The sequence below is a fragment of the Xiphias gladius genome, chromosome 23 (assembly GCF_016859285.1).
Source record: "Xiphias gladius isolate SHS-SW01 ecotype Sanya breed wild chromosome 23, ASM1685928v1, whole genome shotgun sequence".
In the NCBI taxonomy this organism is placed as follows: domain Eukaryota; kingdom Metazoa; phylum Chordata; class Actinopteri; order Istiophoriformes; family Xiphiidae; genus Xiphias; species Xiphias gladius.
In genome coordinates, this window is record NC_053422.1 from 9310079 (window position 1) to 9332625 (window position 22547).

General features: G+C 41.7%; 2 protein-coding genes across 5 annotated transcripts; one reads left to right on the forward strand and one right to left on the reverse strand.

Moving 5' to 3' along the window:
* Positions 1-667: 667 nt before the first annotated feature.
* Positions 668-11258, forward strand: slc30a9 (solute carrier family 30 member 9). Of its 4 annotated transcripts, XR_005706622.1 has the most exons (19): positions 668-802; positions 1092-1343; positions 1789-1986; positions 2616-2663; positions 2834-2933; positions 3213-3305; positions 3416-3498; positions 4258-4316; positions 4922-4989; positions 5722-5880; positions 6181-6316; positions 6395-6434; positions 6531-6602; positions 6873-6980; positions 7285-7450; positions 8502-8631; positions 9411-9524; positions 9680-9775; positions 11074-11258. XR_005706622.1 is itself a non-coding variant. In XM_040120413.1 (18 exons), the coding sequence occupies exons 2-18, from the start codon at positions 1235-1237 to the stop codon at positions 9722-9724; spliced, it is 1728 nt and encodes a 575-aa protein (XP_039976347.1). In that variant the 5' UTR covers positions 668-802; positions 1092-1234; the 3' UTR covers positions 9725-11258. The 4 variants fall into 4 exon arrangements, 3 of the variants coding, with proteins under 3 accessions (XP_039976347.1, XP_039976349.1, XP_039976348.1); XM_040120413.1 differs by having other exon boundaries at positions 9680-11258; XM_040120415.1 differs by having other exon boundaries at positions 1140-1343; positions 9680-11258.
* A 3630-nt stretch (positions 11259-14888) lies between these two features.
* Positions 14889-19427, reverse strand: grxcr1a (glutaredoxin and cysteine rich domain containing 1 a). The gene is made up of 4 exons (XM_040120436.1): positions 19023-19427; positions 17126-17365; positions 16955-17020; positions 14889-15068 (listed from the first exon to the last, which is right to left on the reverse strand). Exons 1-4 carry the CDS (start codon positions 19425-19427, stop codon positions 14889-14891), a joined length of 891 nt encoding a protein of 296 aa, XP_039976370.1.
* Positions 19428-22547: the final 3120 nt, after the last annotated feature.

Below are 22547 nucleotides of genomic sequence, written 5' to 3' on the forward strand. Positions count from 1 at the left end.
ATTAAAGACAGACCTATAGCTATACCATGGGTAAGTCTATCCAAACCTACCCTGTTCAGTAGATTGAACTACCAAACAGGATTTAATTAGTTAACTCTGTCGCATCCATTTACACAACAACGAAATAATAAAATTCAGGTTAGATGTTATGTTAATAAGCAATAATAATCCAGTTATATAATATACAGTATGTGTTAATACTACACAGACAGGGGCCACTCTGCTGCACACTGAGTATTTTTACTTTTGATATTTAACTTTTGCTGTAAGGCTTCTGTACTAACCATTGTAAGATTTAATATGCACAACTCTTTCAATGGATTATTTTATATCGCAATATTGCCTCTTTTACCTAAGTAAAGGAGCTTAATACTTTTCCCACCACTGGCAAATCAGTTTAACAAAAAGTATTTTAAGATTTTTTTTCACATTAAATGATTAATTCTCTACATATGGCCCTAGCGTAAACTGAAGTCTGGGACAACAAGTAGTCCGAACCACAGACTGTATATAAACCTACTAATTTTATATTTATATATCTATAAACATGCTTTATATATAGATTTTTACAGTATATACAGTCTGTGGTGACCTTGGTTTACATAATATCGCGATAGGAGTTGACATAGCAATGAAACGCATTACGCTCTCACGAGAACAGCGTCAACGTCAGTCGTGTGTCACAGGTCACGTGTGTATGTGTGTGTGTTTGTAGCAGTTACCGTGTCTCCGTTACCATCGGTTTGGTCATAGATTTTCAAAATGGATCCACACTATGCAGAGCAAACATCACCATAGAAAGGTATTGGCTCTTCTGAATAACATCATGTAAATCTACCCACTCGTCAGCTGCAGTTGTTTTTGAGTAAATTAAAATGTTAAACAGCACCTGTTACTTGCGTCGGCTAACGATGTTAGCCTACGGTGCTAGGTAGCTGTAGCAGCTTTAGCGTTAGCCGGCAGAGTGCATTAATACACGAGCCGAGTGATTATCAATGACAGGCATTTCAGTTAGATGCAAATGTCGGCTCTGGCCAACATTTGAGTTTGTTCGTGGCCATGTTGACCTTTGTCCTTGATGATTCTGTCAGATGTGGAGAGGCGATGAGTCGGCGTTAATCTGTCTGAACTGGGTTAAGGTGACAAGCAGGCGACTAACACAACACTGACCGGCTGTCTGTGACTCTGCACAGCGAGTTCCTGCTCTTCATCGCCGAGCCCCGCCACAGCGAGGATGTTCCCCAGCCTGGCCCACAGACCATGGCATGTCTTCTGCAGGGTCTCCTTGCATCACAGAGGGTCCCTGGCACAACGGTCGCCGAGGTTCCCCCAGCTGTGCTACGGTGAGCGAGGCGCATATCCAGGGACTACTTGACGTTAGCTCCAGCCACATCTGTGACACATTATGAGGCTTTCTACTCTGCTTTTGAGCCGAAACAATTTGTTAATTAATTGATTAGTCGATCGATAGAAAATTATTACTTTTTTATAGTATGTACTATTAATATTATTATACTGTTTTTATTGATGAATCGTTTGGGCTGTTGATCAAACAAATCAAGCAATAAGAAGATGTCACATTAGGCTCTGGGAAGTTGTGATAAGCATTTTTCACTGCTTTTTTGATGTTTTACAGACTAAGCGATTCATCAACAGATGAATCGAGCATGAAATTAATCGTTAGTTGAAGCTCTACTCTGCTTTCTCTTGAAACCCAGCGTTGGATTACTATGCAGCGGTATCGAAGAAAAAGAAAAGCTTACAATCGTCACACATTGTGTTGCACAGGTTGGCAGAGTGGAGGCATACATAGCCTGTGGTTCAGCCTTCCAGACTGCCGAGTTGCTTCTCTAGGACTGGGCAAGGCGCAGTACTGCACTACCTCCGGCAACAGTAAAGATGGTCCTCCAAAATCAACATCAGGTGATGCTCCATCGGCAGAAACGGTCTTGTCCGGAGCTGCAAAAGCTACCCCACCTTCATTAGGTGACAAACTAATGTTTCCATATCCACTGCAGATGTTGTTGAGATGTTCAATGTCTGTCTGTTCTTAGCATGTTGTGTTGCATTATATTTACTATCTGTCCTTGTAAAACGGCTAAAACTGTTGTCTCGTTACATTCCGTGTCAACTCAAACCAGAAAACAAGTTGAGATGTTGTGGAATATGTAAAAATCTCCCAGAAGAATTATTTAGCTTTAGTTTGCCTCTCTGATCAACATTAGTGCAAGTTGGGTGGATAGATATAGAACTGCACATACCTTGAAAGATCAGATTAATTGCATATATATAAATAAATATATATTTATTTGAATATATTATTAATATTATATATATATAAATATATTATATATATAAATATATATATATATATATTTATATCAGTTGGCAGGAATGACCTCCTGTAGCGTTTGTTGACACAGCAGAGCTGAGGAAGTCTCTCACTGAGAGTGCTCCGCTGTTTGACCAGCAGGTCAAGGGGGGCATGCTAAATGTTCTCCGTGATGATGGTGTCACCGGCTCTGATGCTGCTGCCCCAGCAGACCGCAGCAAAGAATATTGCACTTACAATATTCTTTGCTTTTTTCTTGATTCATTTATCTCTGTCTGTCTAGGTTTCAAACCTCAGGGGCTGAGTAAAGTTGAGACGATTCAAGTGAAAGGTAATGATCAACATTTGTGCGTCCCTCACATTAAACAGATTTCAGATAATACTCACTGCCTTTACCTTATATTTTTAGTACGTTCTTCAGAATGTGGCTTGCAGAAGATTGAGGACTGTTGTGTGCGGATAAAAACCTTGTATCATCAATTTCCCTTTCGTCATACGCAGTTCGGGCGGTCCTGAAAAAAAGGGAATATGGACCCAAGTACACTCAGAACAACTTTATCACTGCAGTCAGAGCCATGAATGAGTTCTGCCTCAAACCAAGGTAACTCCTGTTCCCCAAAGTGAGTACGTGCTATGTTTAATTTAATGTCTACAGCAACACTTAACTGTATATCAGAGCCTAGCTGAATGAATGGTATTAATTAATCATCTGCCTGTTCAGTGTTAGCTGAGATACTGGCAGACCAGGACCGCGGCACAAGTTCCTCTGAGTTAATCAGTAGACATGCTGTTATGATTAACTGATGTGAGACTGCCTAAGATCATTTAACACAGGTCTTCCTACATCCTTTTCTTACCCCGTCGCCTCATGTGTTCACAGTGATCTGGAGCAACTTCGGAAGATCAGAAGACGCAGCCCCCACGACGACACAGAGGCTTTCACTGTGTTCTTGCGGTCAGACGTCGAGGCCAAGTTAGTTCTAAACCGTTCTGCTTGACACCATGTATGTCTTCCAACACATTTTTGCTCAAACCACCAGTTTTCATCTAACTTTTGTTGTTTAATTTATTTCTGCCAAACAGAGCACTAGACGTTTGGGGAAGCCATGAGGCTCTCGCCCGAGAGAGGAAACTCAGGAAAGAGGTGGAGAGAGAGTATCAAGAGAGTAGGTTTTTATATTTCCTGGCTGCATGTGCATCTTTGTGAACATGCAATAATGCTGAAGATTTTTTTCCTAAAGCAAAAGTTCACCATTTTTTGAGAAATAGGCTTATCTACCTTCCGACAAAGAGTCACATGAGAATATCGATTAATCAGTGAGATTCAGAGATTATGTTACCTTGGGCGAAAGCCAGGCTACCTGTTTCCCCCTGCTTCCAATCTGCTATTCTAAGCTCAGCTAACCGGATGCTGGAGAAATGAGTCTGGTATCTATCAACTCGTCTGACTCTCTGCCAGAAAGCAAACAAGTGTTGGGCTGCAACTGATGATCATTTTATTATCGATTAATCTGCCAATTATTTTTCTCGATTAATCGATTAATTGCTTGGTCAGAAAACTAATATATTCCCATCACAATTTCGTAGACACAAGGTGATGTCATTTAATCTCTCTTTACAATTGACTTAAACAATTAATCGATTAACACAATAGCTGGCGACTCACGTTCTTTCAATCAACTAATCAAATAATCGACAGATTTTAGCTCTAAATAAGTATTTTTCCCAAAATGTCAGATTACTTCTTTAATATTACAACCAAGCTCAACTCATATTTTTAGAGTTGTAGAAGTGGAGTGAATATTTGTATAACTCATTTATATATTCTTACCTTATTGTTTCTCAGCTGTTCTTGATTGTTTTGGTCGGTGAACTTTTTTGTTGACACAGTTTTATTTTTGTATCTTTTATTCACTGACCTCCAGATATCTTTCGGAATCAACAGCTGTTGAAAGAATACAAAGACTTCTGGGGAAACACTAAGGTGAGTGCGTCGAGTCTTGCCCTGCCATTTTGTCTGATAGTATGATCAAGTCTGCAAAGTCGTGTTTTGTATGTGAAAGAGAAAGTAATGCGGATCGTCCCGTTACCGTGTGTAAGTTGCACTAATAACAGCAGGTGGTGCTTGCGTGACCTTTGTTCCTGTTACAGAGGTCACTGCATCTATATGACAATGGCATTAGCTGTTGTCATTCATACAGTTCCTCTCTTTACTGTACAATGCTGATGTTATTTAAATGATTGTACATACTGCACTGTTCTGCACTCCTCTGGCATGTTATGGTATATTCTATACTCTGCTGGCTTGTTTTTCCAGAGTATCCACAGAGTATACTTCATGAGATAAAGTCAGCTGCATACACTGCATATTAACCACAGGACTGGAAATTCCAAACATTTTTATTTTATGTCTGAAGCCCATTTCTCCCATCATTTTATTTTACTGGGAACATAACTGGTATGTGGTTGACTAATATCAGAGCGCCACCATCCTGATTGACTACCCAATTTCTTTTTTTGTTTTTTTGTTTTCTACTTACTAATAATCAGAATTCCTCTTTGCTTTTTACGCTTTTTTGTTTCATAAAGCCTCGATCAGGCAAGAGGACAACATTTCTACAAGGGCCAGGGAAGGTGGTCATGGTCGCTATTTGCATGTAAGTTTTCATACACTCACCAGTTTCCCTGAATGCGGTTTGGTTTGGCTACGAGATCTTCCTGTTCTCGGTGACTTTACTGAGCTGCGGCACACAGTGGGAGGCACTGGATTAGAGAGAGAAACTACAAGTCTGGTCGCAGCAGGGTTACTACATACAGTATGTCGTAGAGGTATCGGAGTGCAGCGTTTGGTAAAACTGAACAAAAATCTTTGTTAAAAATTTTCCAAAACAGGATACTCCTGCGTGTGGACAGCAGACCTACAGTCAGTTGGGATATTTCTAAGAGATTTAGATATTCTAGTGGGAACTGCATGGGACCTTGTCTCACATGAGGTCCTTCTGGCCTATTGGATTAGGATGATTGCGTTAGAGGACATGTGCAGTCACATGAACAGCAGACTGTTTCCTTCATTGAGTGTGCACGGAGACGCACTGGACTCGATTAGTTAAGTGCTCATTACAGGAGATGTCCGGTCTGAGCGTAGAAAGCCGTGAATCAGTTGCTGCAAATTTTGCACCAAAAAGAGAAAAGTTAAGCGATTTATAAATAAGAGTAACTGTTTGTTGTAAATTCAGTTGGCGTTTTTTTTCCTGCCTATAAGTGACGATTTTTTTTTTCTCCCACTGAAGTGTGAGCAGACCAAATCAAAATTTCCCTGTCAAATCTGGGCCTCTTGGATATGTGGTCCCGGTAGATCTGATTCATCCACTTGTTTTCTTTGTCCTCAGCAATGGGCTGAATTTCTTCTTCAAGCTCCTGGCTTGGGTCTACACCGGATCCGCTAGCATGTTCTCCGAGGCCATCCACTCTCTGGCTGACACCTGCAACCAGGGCCTGCTCGCCCTGGGAATCAGCCAGTCAGTCCGCAACCCGGACGCTGGTCACCCGTAAGCACCACACCAAAGGATATTGAATCATCTCAGCACCAAAGAGTATAAGTAACGTAAAGAAATCGTTTTGGCTACAGTTCCAGTATTTTTACTGGCTTGTCAATATTGGATTCAACACACTTTGTTTAAGATAAAAACTTATAAAATGGAGATGATTTTTGACAGATGTCGCCGGTTTACAGATTTATAACTTTGCAAAGGGCATCCAGCGTGTGCAGTGTGTGCAAGTGTGTATAATTAACAAAATAATGGTGGCCCTAAATGTCAGCTCTGACAGAGCCCTTTTGTGTTTTTCAGGTATGGGTTCTCCAACATGCGCTACATCGCCTCCCTCATCAGTGGCGTGGGCATTTTTATGATGGGAGCAGGCCTCTCTTGGTACCATGGCATCATGGGATTGCTGCACCCGGAGCCCATCGAATCATTGTTATGGGTGAGTGTCGGGATCAACGGTTATACAAGATATTTAAAGGATAATAATGATCCATCATGTTACATTTCTGTATTACAGGCTTACTGTATTTTGGCGGGCTCTCTGGTGTCTGAAGGAGGTGGGTTACAAAAATGAACCGATAGATCTTTGATGATATTCTGACTGGGATAGTGTAATTTGTATTTAAACATCACTTTCCATTTTCCTTTCTCAGCCACTTTATTAGTGGCCATCAATGAGATAAAGAAGAGCGCCCACCAGCAAGGAACGTCTTTTTATGAATATGGTATGTACAAACCAAAACATGTGCGTCATGAAATGCCCTGGACGCCTTTTAAACCTGGCATTATCTGTAGTGATCAGGTGTCACTTTACTTAGCTCATCTATCTATCTTGGGAAGTAAGGAATCAGATAGCCACCTAGCGGCTGAGGACACATTTCTGACAACAAATGTAAATGTTATGAGGATAAATCCCAAATTGCTGTGATGTGGGTACAAGCAGCTTGTGAGTTCGGGGGCAAATGTGGTCTTGCGTTGTATGTTTATATGTGCAGTAATGCAGAGTCGAGACCCCAGTACTAACGTGGTGTTGCTGGAGGACGCCGCTGCTGTGTTAGGAGTCATCTTGGCTGCTGGCTGCATGGGGCTCACCTCACTCACAGGTAAACAAAAAGACACAGAGACGTTGTTCACATTGTTCAATCTGTTCTATTGTTCTAAGTCATGCAATTGATAAGATCACATTTATATTGCTTCTTTTTATATTATCCTCTTTATCTCTACTTTGATTTATTAGTCTTATATTTGTAAGATAAACTGCCCTCGGGATATTTTTTTCTCTGTTGTGTTTTTGTACTTTGCTCTTTAATTTGAATGCTGGCAATCACCCAGATTTCCACACTTTAGCTGATTTTTCTTTCTTTCAATTTCTTTTCCTCTCTCCGTCTCTGGCCCGTGTTGTCCCAGGGAACCCCTACTATGACAGTCTGGGCTCTCTTGGCGTGGGCACACTGCTGGGCACCGTCTCAGCCTTCCTCATCTACAGTAACACGGAGGCCCTGCTGGGACGCTCCATACAGGCCGAACGCGTACAGAAGCTTACAGAGTTCCTGGAGAACGACCCCGCTGTAAGGTCAGCAAATGCACAGGCACACTCTTGTGTAGAGAGAGAGACACACACACAAACACACGCGCACACGCACGCGGCTGTAAAACATGAACCGGGTGTGGTTGATGTCAGGTCTAGAATCATTCATGTGAATGCAATTAAATCCACTGATCACCAAGTGAGCCGGGTCCACGTGATCTAACATGCCAACGTCTTTGGGGCCAGCTGGACACAGGGCAGTGCAAAGTGATTCAATCTAGTGCCTCAGTCGCAACATGAAAGCGTGAGTTACAAACCTTGCTTTAAGAAATTAAAAACTGGGATCTTGTAAAGGGTTTTTGCAAGGTTCACGAAGTTAAATTTAAGACATTTAAAGACCTTTTTAATAACACATAGAAAGGAGTTTAATACCTGTTTTACGGTCATACCTGCTAAAGTTTGAAAGATATCAATGACAGCCAGCAAGGACGTAATGGCCCGGAATTATTTACCTAGTGCATGAAATTATTGACATTTATAGCACATATTTGTCACTCTTTCCAAATAATTCATAATAATATCATTAATTAATCATTAAACATGACCTGGATAAGCAGCACAAAATGGACGGATGAATGGGCATAGTGATTAACCAACAAAAGAAGAAAAAACCTATGTATTCAAGGTCTACATATGAATTTTACATAACACCAGTGGTCTAGACTCAAGATTTTTGAGTTGGCTTCTTCTAAAATCACAGACAAACATTTTCTAACTAACATTACTGCCCAAGGCATCCTGGAAAAAAAATGAAAGACCCTTGGAAATGAAATTTAAGACTTGCCTTTTTTTTTTTCCCTTTTTTTTAGGAAACTGAAATCAGTGCTTTTAAAGACTTTTCAAGACTGGCAAATTACCCTGTTTGTTACCAGTTTCATTGTAAATTTCATTCTAACATTTGTAAGGAGCTTTTCGCATTACATTATGTGTTTTAGCTGAAATCCACCGTCTCATCCAGTAGAGAGTCAAAGCTGGACAGTTTCTCTACCTGTGCCCCCTGGAGAATTCCTGATAGGCTTTATTTTATTATGAGCAGGGCCATCCACGACGTGAAGGCCACTGATATGGGACTGAGTAAAGTGCGCTTCAAGGCTGAAGTTGACTTTGATGGCCGAGTGGTGACACGGTCGTACCTGGAAAAACAAGACATTGACCAAATCCTTCATGTAAGTTTTTTCCGTTGTTGTTGTTGTTCAACAGCAGTTTAGTACAAATATTTCTCTTCATGCTGTCAAAAAGAGAATTGCTCTTCATTTTTTTCCTTTTAATATTTCTACTTGATTGAAACTTTCTCCAGTTCTCTTCTTTTTATTGTGGTTTGGGTGGTAAACGTGTATTTTTGTTCTAACAAAAACAAAAAACCCATTAGGACTCTGACTTTGCCCGTTCCTCACAAGCTATTGCTAAAGACACACACATGAACCGTTATGCTAAACCACAGATCCATTGCAGATTTTTTAAAATTTCAGTAAAGGATAATTCCAGTTTCTATTTTCCGTGCTTGTGCCAATATTTCATAATTTACCTATAAATTATTACTACCACTATAAACTTTTATTTACCTGTAGATCATCTTTCTAATTCAATATCACTCAGACTGCAGTTAATACAGTGTCTTGTAAAAATGGTTATAATGGCATTTTTGGTATAATAGTTACTTTGGTTCTTCAGCTTCAGACCATTTGGAGCCTTCAAGATCATTAATTTTTTACGACAGGCATTTGGACGAACTGACATGATTTCTCTTGTTGAAGCTGGTTAATTCCTTTCTTGAGACTTGTAGCTGCAAAAGTTCTTTTTCAGTCTGTCAGGATTTATTTGTTTTGTGCCTTTCTTGCTTCTGCTGTGTCCAACATGCATCCAGGTGTATCTTTACCTGTATCTTTACTGACAAAGTTAAGCGCCAGCTTTTTTTCTCTCTCTCTCTCTCTCTCTCTCTCTGCAGGACATTCAGCAGGTGAAGACTCCCGAGGAGCTGGAGAACTTCATGCTGAAACACGGGGAGAACATCATTGACACCCTGGGGGCTGAGGTGGACCGCTTGGAGAAAGAACTCAAGGTACTGAAACATGAAACTTGTCCAAATCGTTGTCTCGATGATGCTACAACATGCCTAGAAAACTGGATATTTATTAGAACTAATCTGCATATCCAAGGCATTTTATAAGCATTGCCAGACAGGTTAGTATCTAACTCTGTTTCGTTCCTCCATAGCAACGTAACCCAGAGGTTCGTCACGTAGACTTGGAGATACTATAATACTCACTGGTGTCTGCTGAGGGGAACATCCTGCTGTACAGAGAAGAAAAGGTGAAAGGAGGACCGAGTCCACCTCCACAATCTGCCACCCGTTCTGACCGCCTCAAAACAAGCGTCCATCTCTGAACAAGTCATCAAATCGTACCGTAGTCTGTAGTCCCAAACCGTACTCGAGGACAATGTCTGAGCGACGATCGAGCTTTCTTTGTGTTACTTGAACTTCATTTAGTGATACCAAGAGTTCAACCTGCCAGATGAATGTTCTTGGTTAAAGACTAAGGGCTGTCATCAGTCTCCTTGAGTGTTAAGAGAAATTTAAATCTGTGTTGCAGTTCACACAGACGAGACAGCTCGGTCTTCTGGTTGTTTGCTCGAACTCACATTCCTCCATGGATGTGTCTGGATTTCATTGACGAAAACAAAATCATGAACAGGACCAGTATCACTTACTAAACTTGTACTTTAATGTTGTGCTTAACCACAGTGATAGTGATTCCTTCATTAGTACAAAGGAAACCTCAGAGCTACATATTCAAACTAGACTTATTTAATTGCTAAACAATATTAGATTTTTTTTTTTTTTTTACTTTTAATGTTGAGCAGCTGCAGATGGCAGGATGCTGCTGCAGGGTCTCTGATGAAGACAGAAAATATGTGATGAGTAGATGTGATTGCTATTACAGAAAAATATGCAAAGTCAAAGGTGTTAATACTTTTCATTTGATTTGTATGATAGGGTTGAGGAGTGAACTGATGTTTAATACAGTAGCACTTAATGAGCATCAGCTTATGCAAGAAAAAAAAAAATTAGAGCGCAGGGTGTCATATTCCGGTGATATTGCAAAGACAAGTTAAAAGTCTAACAAATCTGTTAATTAGCCTTTTTTTTGGACATTTTTGTCTTTGCAGAAAGTCAAATACTAAGTCTGAACATCCTTCCATGATATTATAGGCAGTGGCATCTATTCTGTCACTTGCCTTCTCTTTGCCAGCTCCACATCCGAACTGCGGTTTTCTCCAAATTTGAGGTTTAGTGACTTTGTCGTGCGAGGTCGGCAGCTGATCAGCAGATGAATGATTTGTGTTGTTCCAAAGATGAAGTGCAGGAGGATGCGCTCCGTGTAAATAAGCAGCCTGTGGTACAACACAAATGGACCAGCCCCTTATCAAAACCGGCTTTCAATAGAGTGTCAGCATCAAAATGGCATTGTCTTAACCGTTCAGGGTGTCAGCCTGGACAGTATGTGTACCAAAATACCAAGTGAATAATCTCCTCCTCGGCGTTTCTGCTGAATAATCTGTTTCAAACACAGAGCGATTGTGCTTTCGTTTTCATTCTGAATCTACAGTCAGCACACAGCCACAGCTGCAGCACCAGACACACCTGCCTGCTAAACATCTTACCATGCTCCAGGAGGTGGGCTGGAGTCATTTCATCTTTCCTGGGAGGGTGGCTATATATATTTGTGAAGGTGTTAATAATGTACTATTTACCTTTGGTTAGAACAATATTGCCACTGTGGAAAGAGTTGGAATAAATCTGAAATAATTTATTAAATTATTTTGCTTTCCTTTTCTGTCCTGGGCTTGGATTTCTTTGTTTGTTTTCTTCTACTTTAGCATTTTGCCACATGACAACAGTGATTCCTGTGTATTATGTGATTATATTATTATGGCTGCCATCGTTGCCATGTTCGGGGTCCAGTGGGAGCTCCAAGCCTCCTGCCAGGGCCGTCAACACCAAAGGAGGAATGAATGGCGCCTGTAGGTTTTTTTGGGGAAAACGCTCCACTCAAGATCCTGACGCATTTTCGACCACATCTGGGACAGCCAGCCTCGGTTTTTTTGGATTGGGGGGGCCTGTTTCCTGGTTGAAGCTCTGCTGGTTCACCGGAATGTAGACCCAAGTCCATTAGATGGTGCAGTTGTAGGGATGAGGGAGAGAGAGTGTGGGGTGGGGGTGGGGGGCGCGCACTAGCCTGCACGCTGACGTCAATAAAAACAGTCATTTCCAACCAGTCTGCGCATTGACCGACCATTCAAAACATTACGCACAGCATCGCGGCCGGACCACGCCAGACTACTCGACTGAAATAATTTTTCGCCGAGGCCGGAGGAGCGGAGTCAGTACGGACAAACGCCACTGCAGGTTTTTCCACCGTTGATTGTTGTCTTAGCGTTTCGGGTGTTGCGCGCGTATCGGTGTCGTGTCTCGTCATACCATTCCCAGGTCGGTTGTGCCAGTGCCGCTGCCCATCTCATCTCCTGACACGTCTCCTCTCCTCGGAGAGAGAAAGGCTCGCTTGTGCACGTTGATTTAAAAAAAAAAAAACCGAGAAACATCCTCTGGCTGATTCGGCTCATTGTCATTAAGTAAAATTAAAAAAAAATAAAAAAGCATGCGCCGAGACGCGCCTGTCACGTCTGGAGATCACCAAACACATCTCCGGTCCTTCCGCAGCCTTCTGCACATCACGTCGCTGCTCTCGCTGGCATAAATGAGTAGGTTTTGCAAGAGGCGTTTAAAAAAAAGAAAAAAGAAAAAGGAAACGTAGCTGCTTTTGTAGCTGACATTTTTCGATGCATGCCGTTTTCGTGTTTTGTTTTGTTGGGGTTTTTGTTGTTGTTTTTTTCATTTCCCGCAGCCTACAGAGGGGGGCGCAGTCAACCTGCACAGTTGTGGGGTCTCAGATTTTTTTTTTTTTTTTTTTTCCATGCAACCTCCCCTCCACCAACCGCAAGCCCGTGGTTACAAAAACCCCGGAACCCCATAATTCTTCCGTACGGGACCGGATTAAAGAAACGAGATTGTGTGCAGCAGTGCAATCACCTCCCGCTGCCCATGCAAAAAAAAAAACCTAACCTCATTAACCCCCTCTTTTTCAGCTTTACGCACCATGTGCCTGTTGGCGTCTGTGCGTGCGTGCGTGCGTGCGTGTGTGTGTGCGTGAGCGTTTCCGATTTTTTTTTTTTTTTTTTTCCTTTTCTAAAAAATCAACATGGTTGCTTTGTCAGTCACCACTACACGAGCATCTAGAACAATCGAGGTGGTGTGTGTGCGTGTGTGTGTGTGTGTGTGTGTGAGATGGCAGGAGAAGTCTTCATGGCGGATGAGCGTCAGCATCAGCATCGTCCTCGCCGCCGCCACCATCACCACCACCACCACCATCACCACCCTGCTCTACGCTTTTAGCCTCTTTACAGTGCTGCCTTGTCTTCTCACGTTCAAGCAGCATTGTACAGGGCTATGACGGCGTAGAGAGCTGAGCTGCTCGGCCGCTACGTTTCCCTGACCCCTCGGACGGCAGCCGACAGATGACATCATCCGCTAAAAACACCCCAAAAAAAAACCAAAAACAAAACAAAAAAGAAAAATCTGCAGGACCCTGCTGGAAACAGAGTGACTTGGTCTTGTGATTTCCACGCCGAGGCAAGTCAGACACCGAAATGTTCTGCCTGTTGTGGTTGAAAGAAAAACTGGGACACTCGAAGTTCTCCTCTGGCTGAGTTATTCCGGGCCGCCCTGCGTCCTTTAGCGGCCAGGACATCATTGAACCGGTTAGTGAGGCTGCACTGCGCTCACTTCTGGATCGGCCCCGGTTTTTTTTTTGCATCTCGGTGCATTGGAGGCACGGAGCCAAAAAAAAAAAACATGCCCGGCTCTCCGTGAGAAATCCGGAAGCTTTGCCCGGACACGAGCATCTCCAGAATCATTTCAGACTCTTCCCACGATCCGGATGGAACGATATTGTATTTGCTGGGTGACAAAATTAAATAGATTTGTTAATCCATTTCCCAAATTGCGAACCTGCAACTCTGTTTTCCAAAGATGGTTACCACAAAGGACACACTGTGCCTCCTCCCTCAGTTTGTATTTGGGTCTTAGTTAAAAATGTCATTATTAGTTATATTGCTGTATCTTAGACCTACAGCAATTAGTCATAATTTAGGCCCTCGCATTGTGGTCATTTCACGACCTCACATTTGCTCTAGGATCTTGTGATGGAGATTTTTCTCTGTTTTTTTTTTTTTTTGGGGCAAGATAATCCATCGATTTAATCTGGGAAATAATCAGCAGATCAGCCAAAACTGAAAGTAATCCTTAGTTGGAGCCGCAGGATATATTTATTTTTTCATACAGGAGGAGCAAGGGGGTTATGTCGTTTCTGGCTATTCGGATTTGAAAGTTGAGAAACAGGTTAAAAATCTTTTTTTTTTATGGTGCAGCAGACAGAATTTGTTTTTTAAGTTTTTCTGGAAATATCTTAAGAACTGCAGTGAGTCTTGTTAAACAACTTTCTGGGCTTTACAAAAAGATCCCCGGGTAATTATTTTTCAGATAATCGGACGTGTAGCTCCGGGACTTGAATGCAATGATAATACACGACCGGCACGGACTGGGGCTGTTACTGAACAGGCCACTGAGCGTGATTGTGCGTACGTCTTCTGAGAGACCATACATATATAAAGAACTATTAAAACATCTAAAATTAATTTGATTCCCTTGATTTATTTGAATTTAAGTGTGGGCCTGTCGTACTTTCCTATAAATGTTACGTTTTTATGTCAGGTTTGACGGATGTTGGGTGCTCCACTGTGAACAAAGATCCAGTTTCAGGCCTTCCACTGGTTGCAAACTGAGCCCCTTTGACTTTCCCTCTCTGTCCCGAGTGTCCGTTATCCTTAACTCTGTCTGATGTGGGATTAGTAATGAGAGCACGGTTAATGAAGGAGCCTCCTCGCTCATTCTTTAACAAGCTTAAGTTCACCGGAGGTGGGGCCAGCGCGTGGCTCCTCCGTGCACAGACGTGTCCGCAGACCCGGACAGACACTTTTTAAATGGGAAAAATCTACCGGGAGAAAACGGATCTTTTTTTGCTTTAGATCATAATCAATTACCATATTCAAATCACGCATTAGATGGAGATTCAATATACCCATAGCATCGATACAAAATCCACAGATTCACAGATTTTATTTATTACAAATTCCTTTTTTTATTTATCTATTTTTCTATTATTTTTATTTTTTTTTAACTAACAATGGCCATGGAAGAAGAGTCCTGCCGTGTTTCATTACGCTGGCTGTGCTGCAGTCCAGTTCGGGGTCCTGTGTAAGGGCCCAGAGATGGAAGTGAGGATGTTGGGTCAGGCACGTTACGTCCTCACTGGCTGCAGCTCACGCAGGGCTGCAGACCATTCTCGTTGCAAGAAGTGCACTTTAGGGCTTTGAAGGAATCCGTAAAGCAGTTGCGATATACGGACATCTTGCTGCCATGGCACATTGGGCACGGGATGAAGGCAAAGCCCCCACAGGTCTGGCACGTCTGGGGATGCTGTACCCTCTAGGGAAATGCATAGATTATATTTTTCACATAAGATTATCAAACATTAGGCAATGACAGCCAAAATATCTTCATGTGTAACACAAACTGTTTTCTCTCTCTCCCAATTTTTTTTTTTTTTTGGATTTACAAGGTTTTTAAATCATCTTAATTTGGTCTGAATGACTAACTTTAAACTTAAAGTCTAAATTAGTAGTTTCGTAGTTTCTCTGGCTTTGCTGAAAGCTAGATGAGAAGGTCAATACCACGCTCACGTCCGTACAGTAAATATGAAATGACAGCGAGCAGCCGGTGGGCTTAGCTTAGCGTAATGACTGGAAACAGGTGGAGACAGCTGTTTTCTTACCTTTGGACCTCTGTCCAAAGGTAAGAAAATGGGTGCACCAGCACTCCTAAAGCTCACTAATGAACACGTGATATCTAAGGTATTCAATCTGTACAAAAACTGAAGTGTAAAAGCGACAAGTTGTGGTTTTGTGGGGGGTTATGTAGTGGACTATTTCTTGGCTGCGAGCGGTTACAGTTTACTCCCTTGGGGTCTCGTGTTCACCTTGAGGTTGCCAGGACACCGGCAACTCCGGAGATTCCAGAAAGTCACTGTAGCACGTATGCTGCTTTGAAGTTTTATCGATCCGATCGCAATCGAGTAAGAAAAACTGCTCAAGTCAGCCGCTTGAGTTGTGATTCCAAGTCAGAGAGTCAGAGACGCTGGGGCTTGTGTCTCCTACTTGGTGAGATCCACAGAACATTCATAACACTGCATAATCAGCTAGCCTAATTTAAGCTACTTAAATCATGTGATCACAAGGCCAGCAGTGAGGCCGACCACGTGTCAACACCCCCATCTTGGAATAAAATGAGGTTTTTTTCTTTTTCCCATTTAATCAACATTGCATGAATGCAGCATTAACCCCCAATAAAACCACAATTTTTCCATTTTTACACTTTGGTTTCTGCATCGATTACACAAACAAGATATTGTATATAACGAAGTCTATATAACCGTGAGTTTTGGAGGTACATGTGGTAGATGTATTTTGTTGATTTTGGACAGAGCCAGGCTAGCTGGTTCCCTCTGTTTCCAGTCTTTGTGCTAAGCTAAGCTAGCGATCTCCCTGCCGTAGCTTCATATTTAGCAGAGAGACGAGAGTGATGTCGATCTTCCCATCTGACTCTTGGCAAGAAAGCAGGTAAGCATATTTTTCAAAATGTGGGATTTTTTTTGGTGTATAACTCTGCAGATATACCGCAAACACACACTAGAGCCATGTTGTTGGCCTGTTCTGGGCTGATTGGTGAATGCGTGACCTTTCAGAGCTGCATACCTCTTTAATTGCCTGCAGTGACTGGGATGCATGGCCTGAATGTCATCACTCTGCTTTGTGTTCAGTCATGAGGACTTTTTTTGGGTCTAAACTCCAAATTAAAGCCGAGGCCTGAGAAAGGGCCGGTGCTTGTGTGACTGAAGTTGCTGCAGCTCAGTGTAAAACATAAAAATAGTCTACACAATCTCAGTTTGTGCCACAGAGCGACGTGCTCTGCGTTGGTGGGTTTCAACAAATGTGTTGGAAGCAGAATCAATAACAAGCCCTCCATTATTGATGGTCACTTATCGATGCGCATGCATCTTTAACATTGCAGTTTGGTCATGTTTTATTGATGACATGACTAGTGAGGGGAAATGACTGCTCCTGTTTGCATTGTATTCATCCTAGTGGCTTTGGACTAACACTAAGCGTTAATATTATATGTGCTACAAAGGATACATGACATTGTTCAGTAAATCTAACAGGAAATGTGTGAATAATAAGACATCAGTATGTGTCAAATCACGTGGTCGGTTATTCATAGTGTGATTTCAAAGGTAAACTCCGGGAAAAACCGACCTCAATTTTTGTCAGAAGATCTTGAAGCTCTCCTGATTCATTCATGCAGAGTATTTTCTCAGCACCCTGCAAAACAAGTTAAAAGCCCAAATTCAATAGTTAGTCAACTCAGTGTGGGATGTACAAGATATTGACATCAGATATCATAAGGTAGCATTACTAACAACTGACCCCAAGGTAGTGTCCATCAATGAACACGACTGGTAATGAAGGAGGTTCGCCCACACGCTTGCACCGATCATCCAACTCCCTCCCGTACTCGCTGTCCAGGGCGATGTTCTTCTCCACAAACTTCACCCTGTGGTTCTGGAAAATCTTTCTGACCAGCTCGCAGCGCTCAAAGGTGGTCCTCACCACACGGAAACTCGTCGTGTAGATCACAATCCGCCCAAACTCAAGCGATAACTCCATCTACGAGGGAGAAAACACAAGGTTTCCTTTAATATCTGCGTTTTTCACTTGCCTTTTCTATTGGTTTCTACCCATAAGGTTCAGATTAACTATGTTAAGATGCTTCCCGGCGGCAGCACGATGCAGAATATGACATGAAATCTAAGTAGGCACCATACATATCATTAAGAGAAGCATAGTCACATTGTTACATAGTAGTATTACTAGTAGTATCAGTACTGATGGTAGAATTTTTACACACTTTACAGTCTCTATTCTTATGTTTGACAAACCCAAAATAAAAGGTTCCTGTTCTTGAATCAATACTCTTTGAAGTTGCAAGGTCAAGGTTAAAATTAGTCAAAGCGATACTGAACCAAAATGTTAAGAACAAAGATAGTATCCATTTTACATGGTAAAAATGATAAAAAAAAAAAAAAATCTTTTCAAAAGTTCTGTATGCAGTCCTGTTATAAATTAAGCACAGTATGACAGTGATACTTGGCCCTAAAAAACTTTACACTCACAGATTTGTGAGGCTAACAACGATCAGATCAACCAAATGACTTCCCAAAATACGGTAACCACACCCTTCCCAGGCCTGTGTTTGGGTGGCTGTGTGTTACTATTAGGTCATGACTTATAAACTCTGTATAAAAGGTGCCTTATTAGAAGTGCTACCACAGGTTTTAACCATTTTACAACACGTTATGTATTATCTGCACAGCTTTCAAGAAATTCCCCAAAATATATCATAGATTTTTATACTTTAAATGCATTCATCCTCTCTTCCAGGCAGCTTCCTTTGGTTTCAATTTATTTCAACAGAGTTTTGAAATCAATTTACTGCACAGAGAGTCTAAAATTACTTGAGATACTGTAGTTAGTCCATTCAATTTTTTATATTTGTCAAAGTTATGTTTTTATTGAACGCTGTTGCTGGTGGAAGTGTGGATTGAGTCGATAGCTCTGCACAGCATCACCATGCAGTGATAAATACATTATTTAATTATTAAAACCACACGTTCATTGTGTTGGAATAAATCTACCTCAAGCAAGTAAGACGAAAGCATTCGGAAAATGTGAGAGGCATTGGCATAACAATTGGTCATCATGTAAGGTGATTTTTAAATTGACAAAACCTCCAGAAACATCCAAGTTTTCCTTTGGGACCAGACCACACTGCTTCACCTTGATAAGCATTTAAACGTCACCCTAAAAGAAAAGATAATCTCACTTAATCATGATGAGAAGCTTTATCTAGTCCACAGTGACGCTGTGTCTCCACCTAATACCACTCAGCAGAGAGACAGTTTCTTCAACATGACCTTATATGTTACCTTTGCATCAGCATACGGGCCAAGACTTACATCAGAATAACAAACAGTCCTTTTTGCAAGGTTTCTAGAAAGAATTCATTAACCTGATTAGTTTCTCTTGAAACTCTTAACGAAATGCATCATTAATCTTTAATTGCTCTGTGACCTTGTCCTCTATTGTGAGCTTTTATCCCAGTCACACACCTACATGTAGCGCCTACCTGTAACTAGACTTGAGGACAGGGTCTCAAACTGAGGGGAACAAGAGCTGAAACCATTCGCAAAGAAAAAAAAAAAAGGGGGTTTATGAAACACATCATATTACACAGACAAGACTGAGCCCAACCAGATTTACTTACACTGTTGGAGCTGGGAAGGTTTTCAAACAGCGTCTGACCTGCGCTGACTTTGTGCTTGACCCCCCTCACAGTCCCATTTTTACTGAGTATGTTGACCCGCTTGGTGGTGAACATCCAGTCCTTGGTGGCCCCAGCGTACATGAGCAGATCATCCGGCTCGCTCTCACTGTCATCCAGCTCCGAGCCCAGGTAGCCGTACGGGTGCCCGTGCGCGTCTCCACTTGTAGAGGGTGTACTGGCCCGTTCGGCGTCAGAGCTGCTGGTGCAGTCAGAATCCAGGGAGTCTGAAGGCCCCTCATCCTTGAACATCTCCTTCAGCACCCGGCCGCTGTTCCCCGAAGCCACGCGGAACCTCACTCGCTTCTGTGGCTTCTCCTGCCCTTCCGTCAGCATCGTCCCCTCCATTGCAAACCCTATGCTACATTACATGGTCTACAACACTGCAGTGTAGCTCCTTGCTTCTCATTCAGAGGTAAGCACGCAGCTCAGACACACTGTTTTGTTTGCCATGGATTACACCACGTTTAATCCTCGCCATTTGAACAGATCTAAAAACAGCTGAGAGCCTGTAAACTGCCTTACAGTCAGACTCACACTGCTTATAAATAATACACGAATTCCTACCATGGCAACCTAGCAAGCTAATCTCAAGTAAAATGATAGTTGTCTTTGAATTATTCATCACAGTTTACACAGTTTTCACCAAAGCTTTGATAGGAGACTTTTAATGGCCTGACTTCATATCCTTTAATCAAACAAACAAAACATCTCCCTCTCTTGGGATAAGATGACAGCCCCCGCTGTGATGCAAAAACAGCGTCTGCATCAGCCACAAAATCGAATTATATTGTTAATGAGGTTTTTCATTTAAAACAAAAATGAATGAATGAATGAATGAGTGATTAAAATCTCACACTGCTGAATACCCCACAGCTACTCAGCTCTTAGGGCACACCACAAACAAACACAAACATAAACCTAAACCTTTGCCTTACATCGTGTTTAACCACAGCAGTGGCAATGTCAATCCATCTCAGGGGCTATTGGGTGGACTGTAGTGAAGCTTTGTACAGACGTTCGTGGTTCCCAGAGGATGAAGCCTCTTTAGTTAAGTCTGCGGTGGCAATTTCTGTTAAATGAGGCAGTTAGAGTCAACTCTTGACTTTCTGTAAGGTTAATTCAGCATCTGCAGATGGTCTCAGAGATCAATGTAATGTAACTGTAATTTTCCATTCTAAGTCCTAACCTTTCCTCTTGCACCGCCAGCAGGTCAAAGTCTTCACTAATCCGGTGCAATATCTCAAGATTTACTTGTGGGATTGGCAGAAAATTTTGTGCGGACATTCATGAGAATATCAGAGTAGGGGCGTCGCTCTCTGTCTTCGAGAATCTCTAACACTCCCCATCCAGCCTGGCTAGCGCTTACTGTGCACTTTCGGTGCACTTCTTTACCTGATCCCCTTGCACTCTGTTTTAAATAGATCTAACACTTAGCCCTCACTTCGAGGTCTCCTACGTTACTGAAGCTTTAGTGTTTAGTGTCCCTCACATGTAGATCGCTTTGGATAAAAGCGTCTGTCGAATGAATAAATGTAAATGTAAATGTAAATGTCATCATCCCAAGACAATGAATCCTAATAACTTTGTTGAGCCCACAACTTTTCATTCAGTGCCATCACCATGTCAGAATTTCAGTTTGTCCATCCCTTTGGTTTATGACCAAACGCCTGGAATCCTCAAAGAGCAAGGATGTAGAACTGTTTGAACGGTTGTACATATGTGTATAAGTACATTGATATAGAATATCTTTCTTGTATTTGCACTGTATTTGAACGTAGTCAGATGTTTTATTGCACCTGCATTTTCATCCCAATACCTGAAAGACAAACTGAAATGAAAAACTTGACCTTGAAACTTTAGCTCAACTTCAGATCGGATCGTTTGAAATAGCATATTTTGATTTAACTTCATTGTCACCGCCCACAGTACCAGTATGTGCATTTCGGCATCTGTCCATAGGACAAAGAGTAGCAGAAATGCATATCGATATACAGTATGTAGAGCCTACGGATAAACAAATATAGACAGAGTGAAAAATAAACTAAAGAGGCAGTGACAGTAAGAAGGATTGTAACTGTGTATACACAAATTAAAATTTCTGCAAGTACTCAAATTTAAATACAGCAGACTCTGCTTTTATTCTGAAGTCATTATGGCTCCAATTTCAGTAACATACTATAAGTTATTTCAAATAAAATGACTTATCTTTCTTTACTATTATTTCATTTTGTAATATTAAGTAAAATAAAATATATTGTGACGTCTTCCATGTGAATCGACTGCATGACGTAAGTGGGTATTCCTTGACTGCTTATTGTGTTACACCCAAAGTGGGGGTGTGGGTGTTCACTGGGCATCCTCACAGAGCAGAAGCGGACCAGACCATATAATATGTCACGGTGACACAATACAGCAGCATGTCCACATAGACGCCTCGGCCAATTTTTTTTTTGTGTCACAGGTGATGAAGCAGCTCCCTGGAGATGTGACACGTCAGCTTATAGCGGTGACAGCACCACTCTGTTTGAGTGCTGCCGTTTGGCTCCTGAGGTAAGAACTACACGTATCAACACAAACAGACACACACACACACACACACACACACACACACGCAGCATGCCATCACCTGTTCGTGTCACCTCCTGCTGATCATTAGAGAAAATCCATCTGGCAAAGTCCAATGTGTCAAAGTAAGATTTAGTGACATCCTGAGGCTCTAGTACTATTATGAGTCTGGCTGTGGTTCCAGGTCTTATCGATCCAAAGTGACCCTAACTCTCCTTTAAACTTTCTTTTATCATAAGGACATTACAGCAGCTGTTACCGTATGGCCTGTAAAGGCTCATTGTATATTATTGCTGCTAACAGCCAACGTTAGATGCCATTAGAGTGTCCAGACTTTAAAATTACTGCCTGAGGAGCCGAGGGCGGCGACATCATTTTTATATAGTCCTAGAACCGGATTTCATTGAAGAGCTTTTTCTTTTTTTTCTTTTTTTTCTTTTTTTTTTGAGCTTTAACTGTCCTTGACTGATGTCTTTAGAGATTTTCTCAATCACCTTTTTACTATGAGCATTGGGGTCTTTTTCTGCCAAACAGTTTTTGTCATTTCACGTGAAAGATTTCCGTCGGTGCTTTTTTTGTATAGGACCGATGTCACGTACCTCCCCTACGCCAATCAGGATTTAGCATCATTTGGATCAAAACTGATGGCAGTTGTTTGGGCTTCTGCTTGTTGTTTGCCTGCTTTGTCGCCAGGGTCGCTGTCAGTTAAATGTGCCCTGAGGGGTTTTCCTGTAAAAAAAGGTTCTGTTTGTTTCAGCGTTACTCACCAAAATGCACTGTGAGTATCCTTGAGGTCTAACTAACATTTACTTCTTATAAAAACTCTATGAAAATGTAGTAAAATATGCAAAAAAAAAATATAATTCTGAGCTTGAAAAGTCATTTCTTGACATTCAAAAC

Coding starts and splice junctions, on each gene's coding strand:
- slc30a9 (XM_040120413.1), top strand. CDS start 1,235: ATGTTCCCCAGCCTGGCCCACAGACCATGGCATGTCTTCTGCAGGGTC. Junction 6,317..6,394: donor CCATCGAATCATTGTTATGG/GTGAGTGTCGGG, acceptor TCTGTATTACAG/GCTTACTGTATTTTGGCGGG. Junction 6,435..6,530: donor CTCTCTGGTGTCTGAAGGAG/GTGGGTTACAAA, acceptor TTCCTTTCTCAG/CCACTTTATTAGTGGCCATC.
- grxcr1a (XM_040120436.1), bottom strand. CDS start 19,427: ATGGAGGGGACGATGCTGACGGAAGGGCAGGAGAAGCCACAGAAGCGA. Junction 17,021..17,125: donor TTGATGGACACTACCTTGGG/GTCAGTTGTTAG, acceptor CTTGTTTTGCAG/GGTGCTGAGAAAATACTCTG. Junction 15,069..16,954: donor ATCTTCTGACAAAAATTGAG/GTCGGTTTTTCC, acceptor GCATTTCCCTAG/AGGGTACAGCATCCCCAGAC.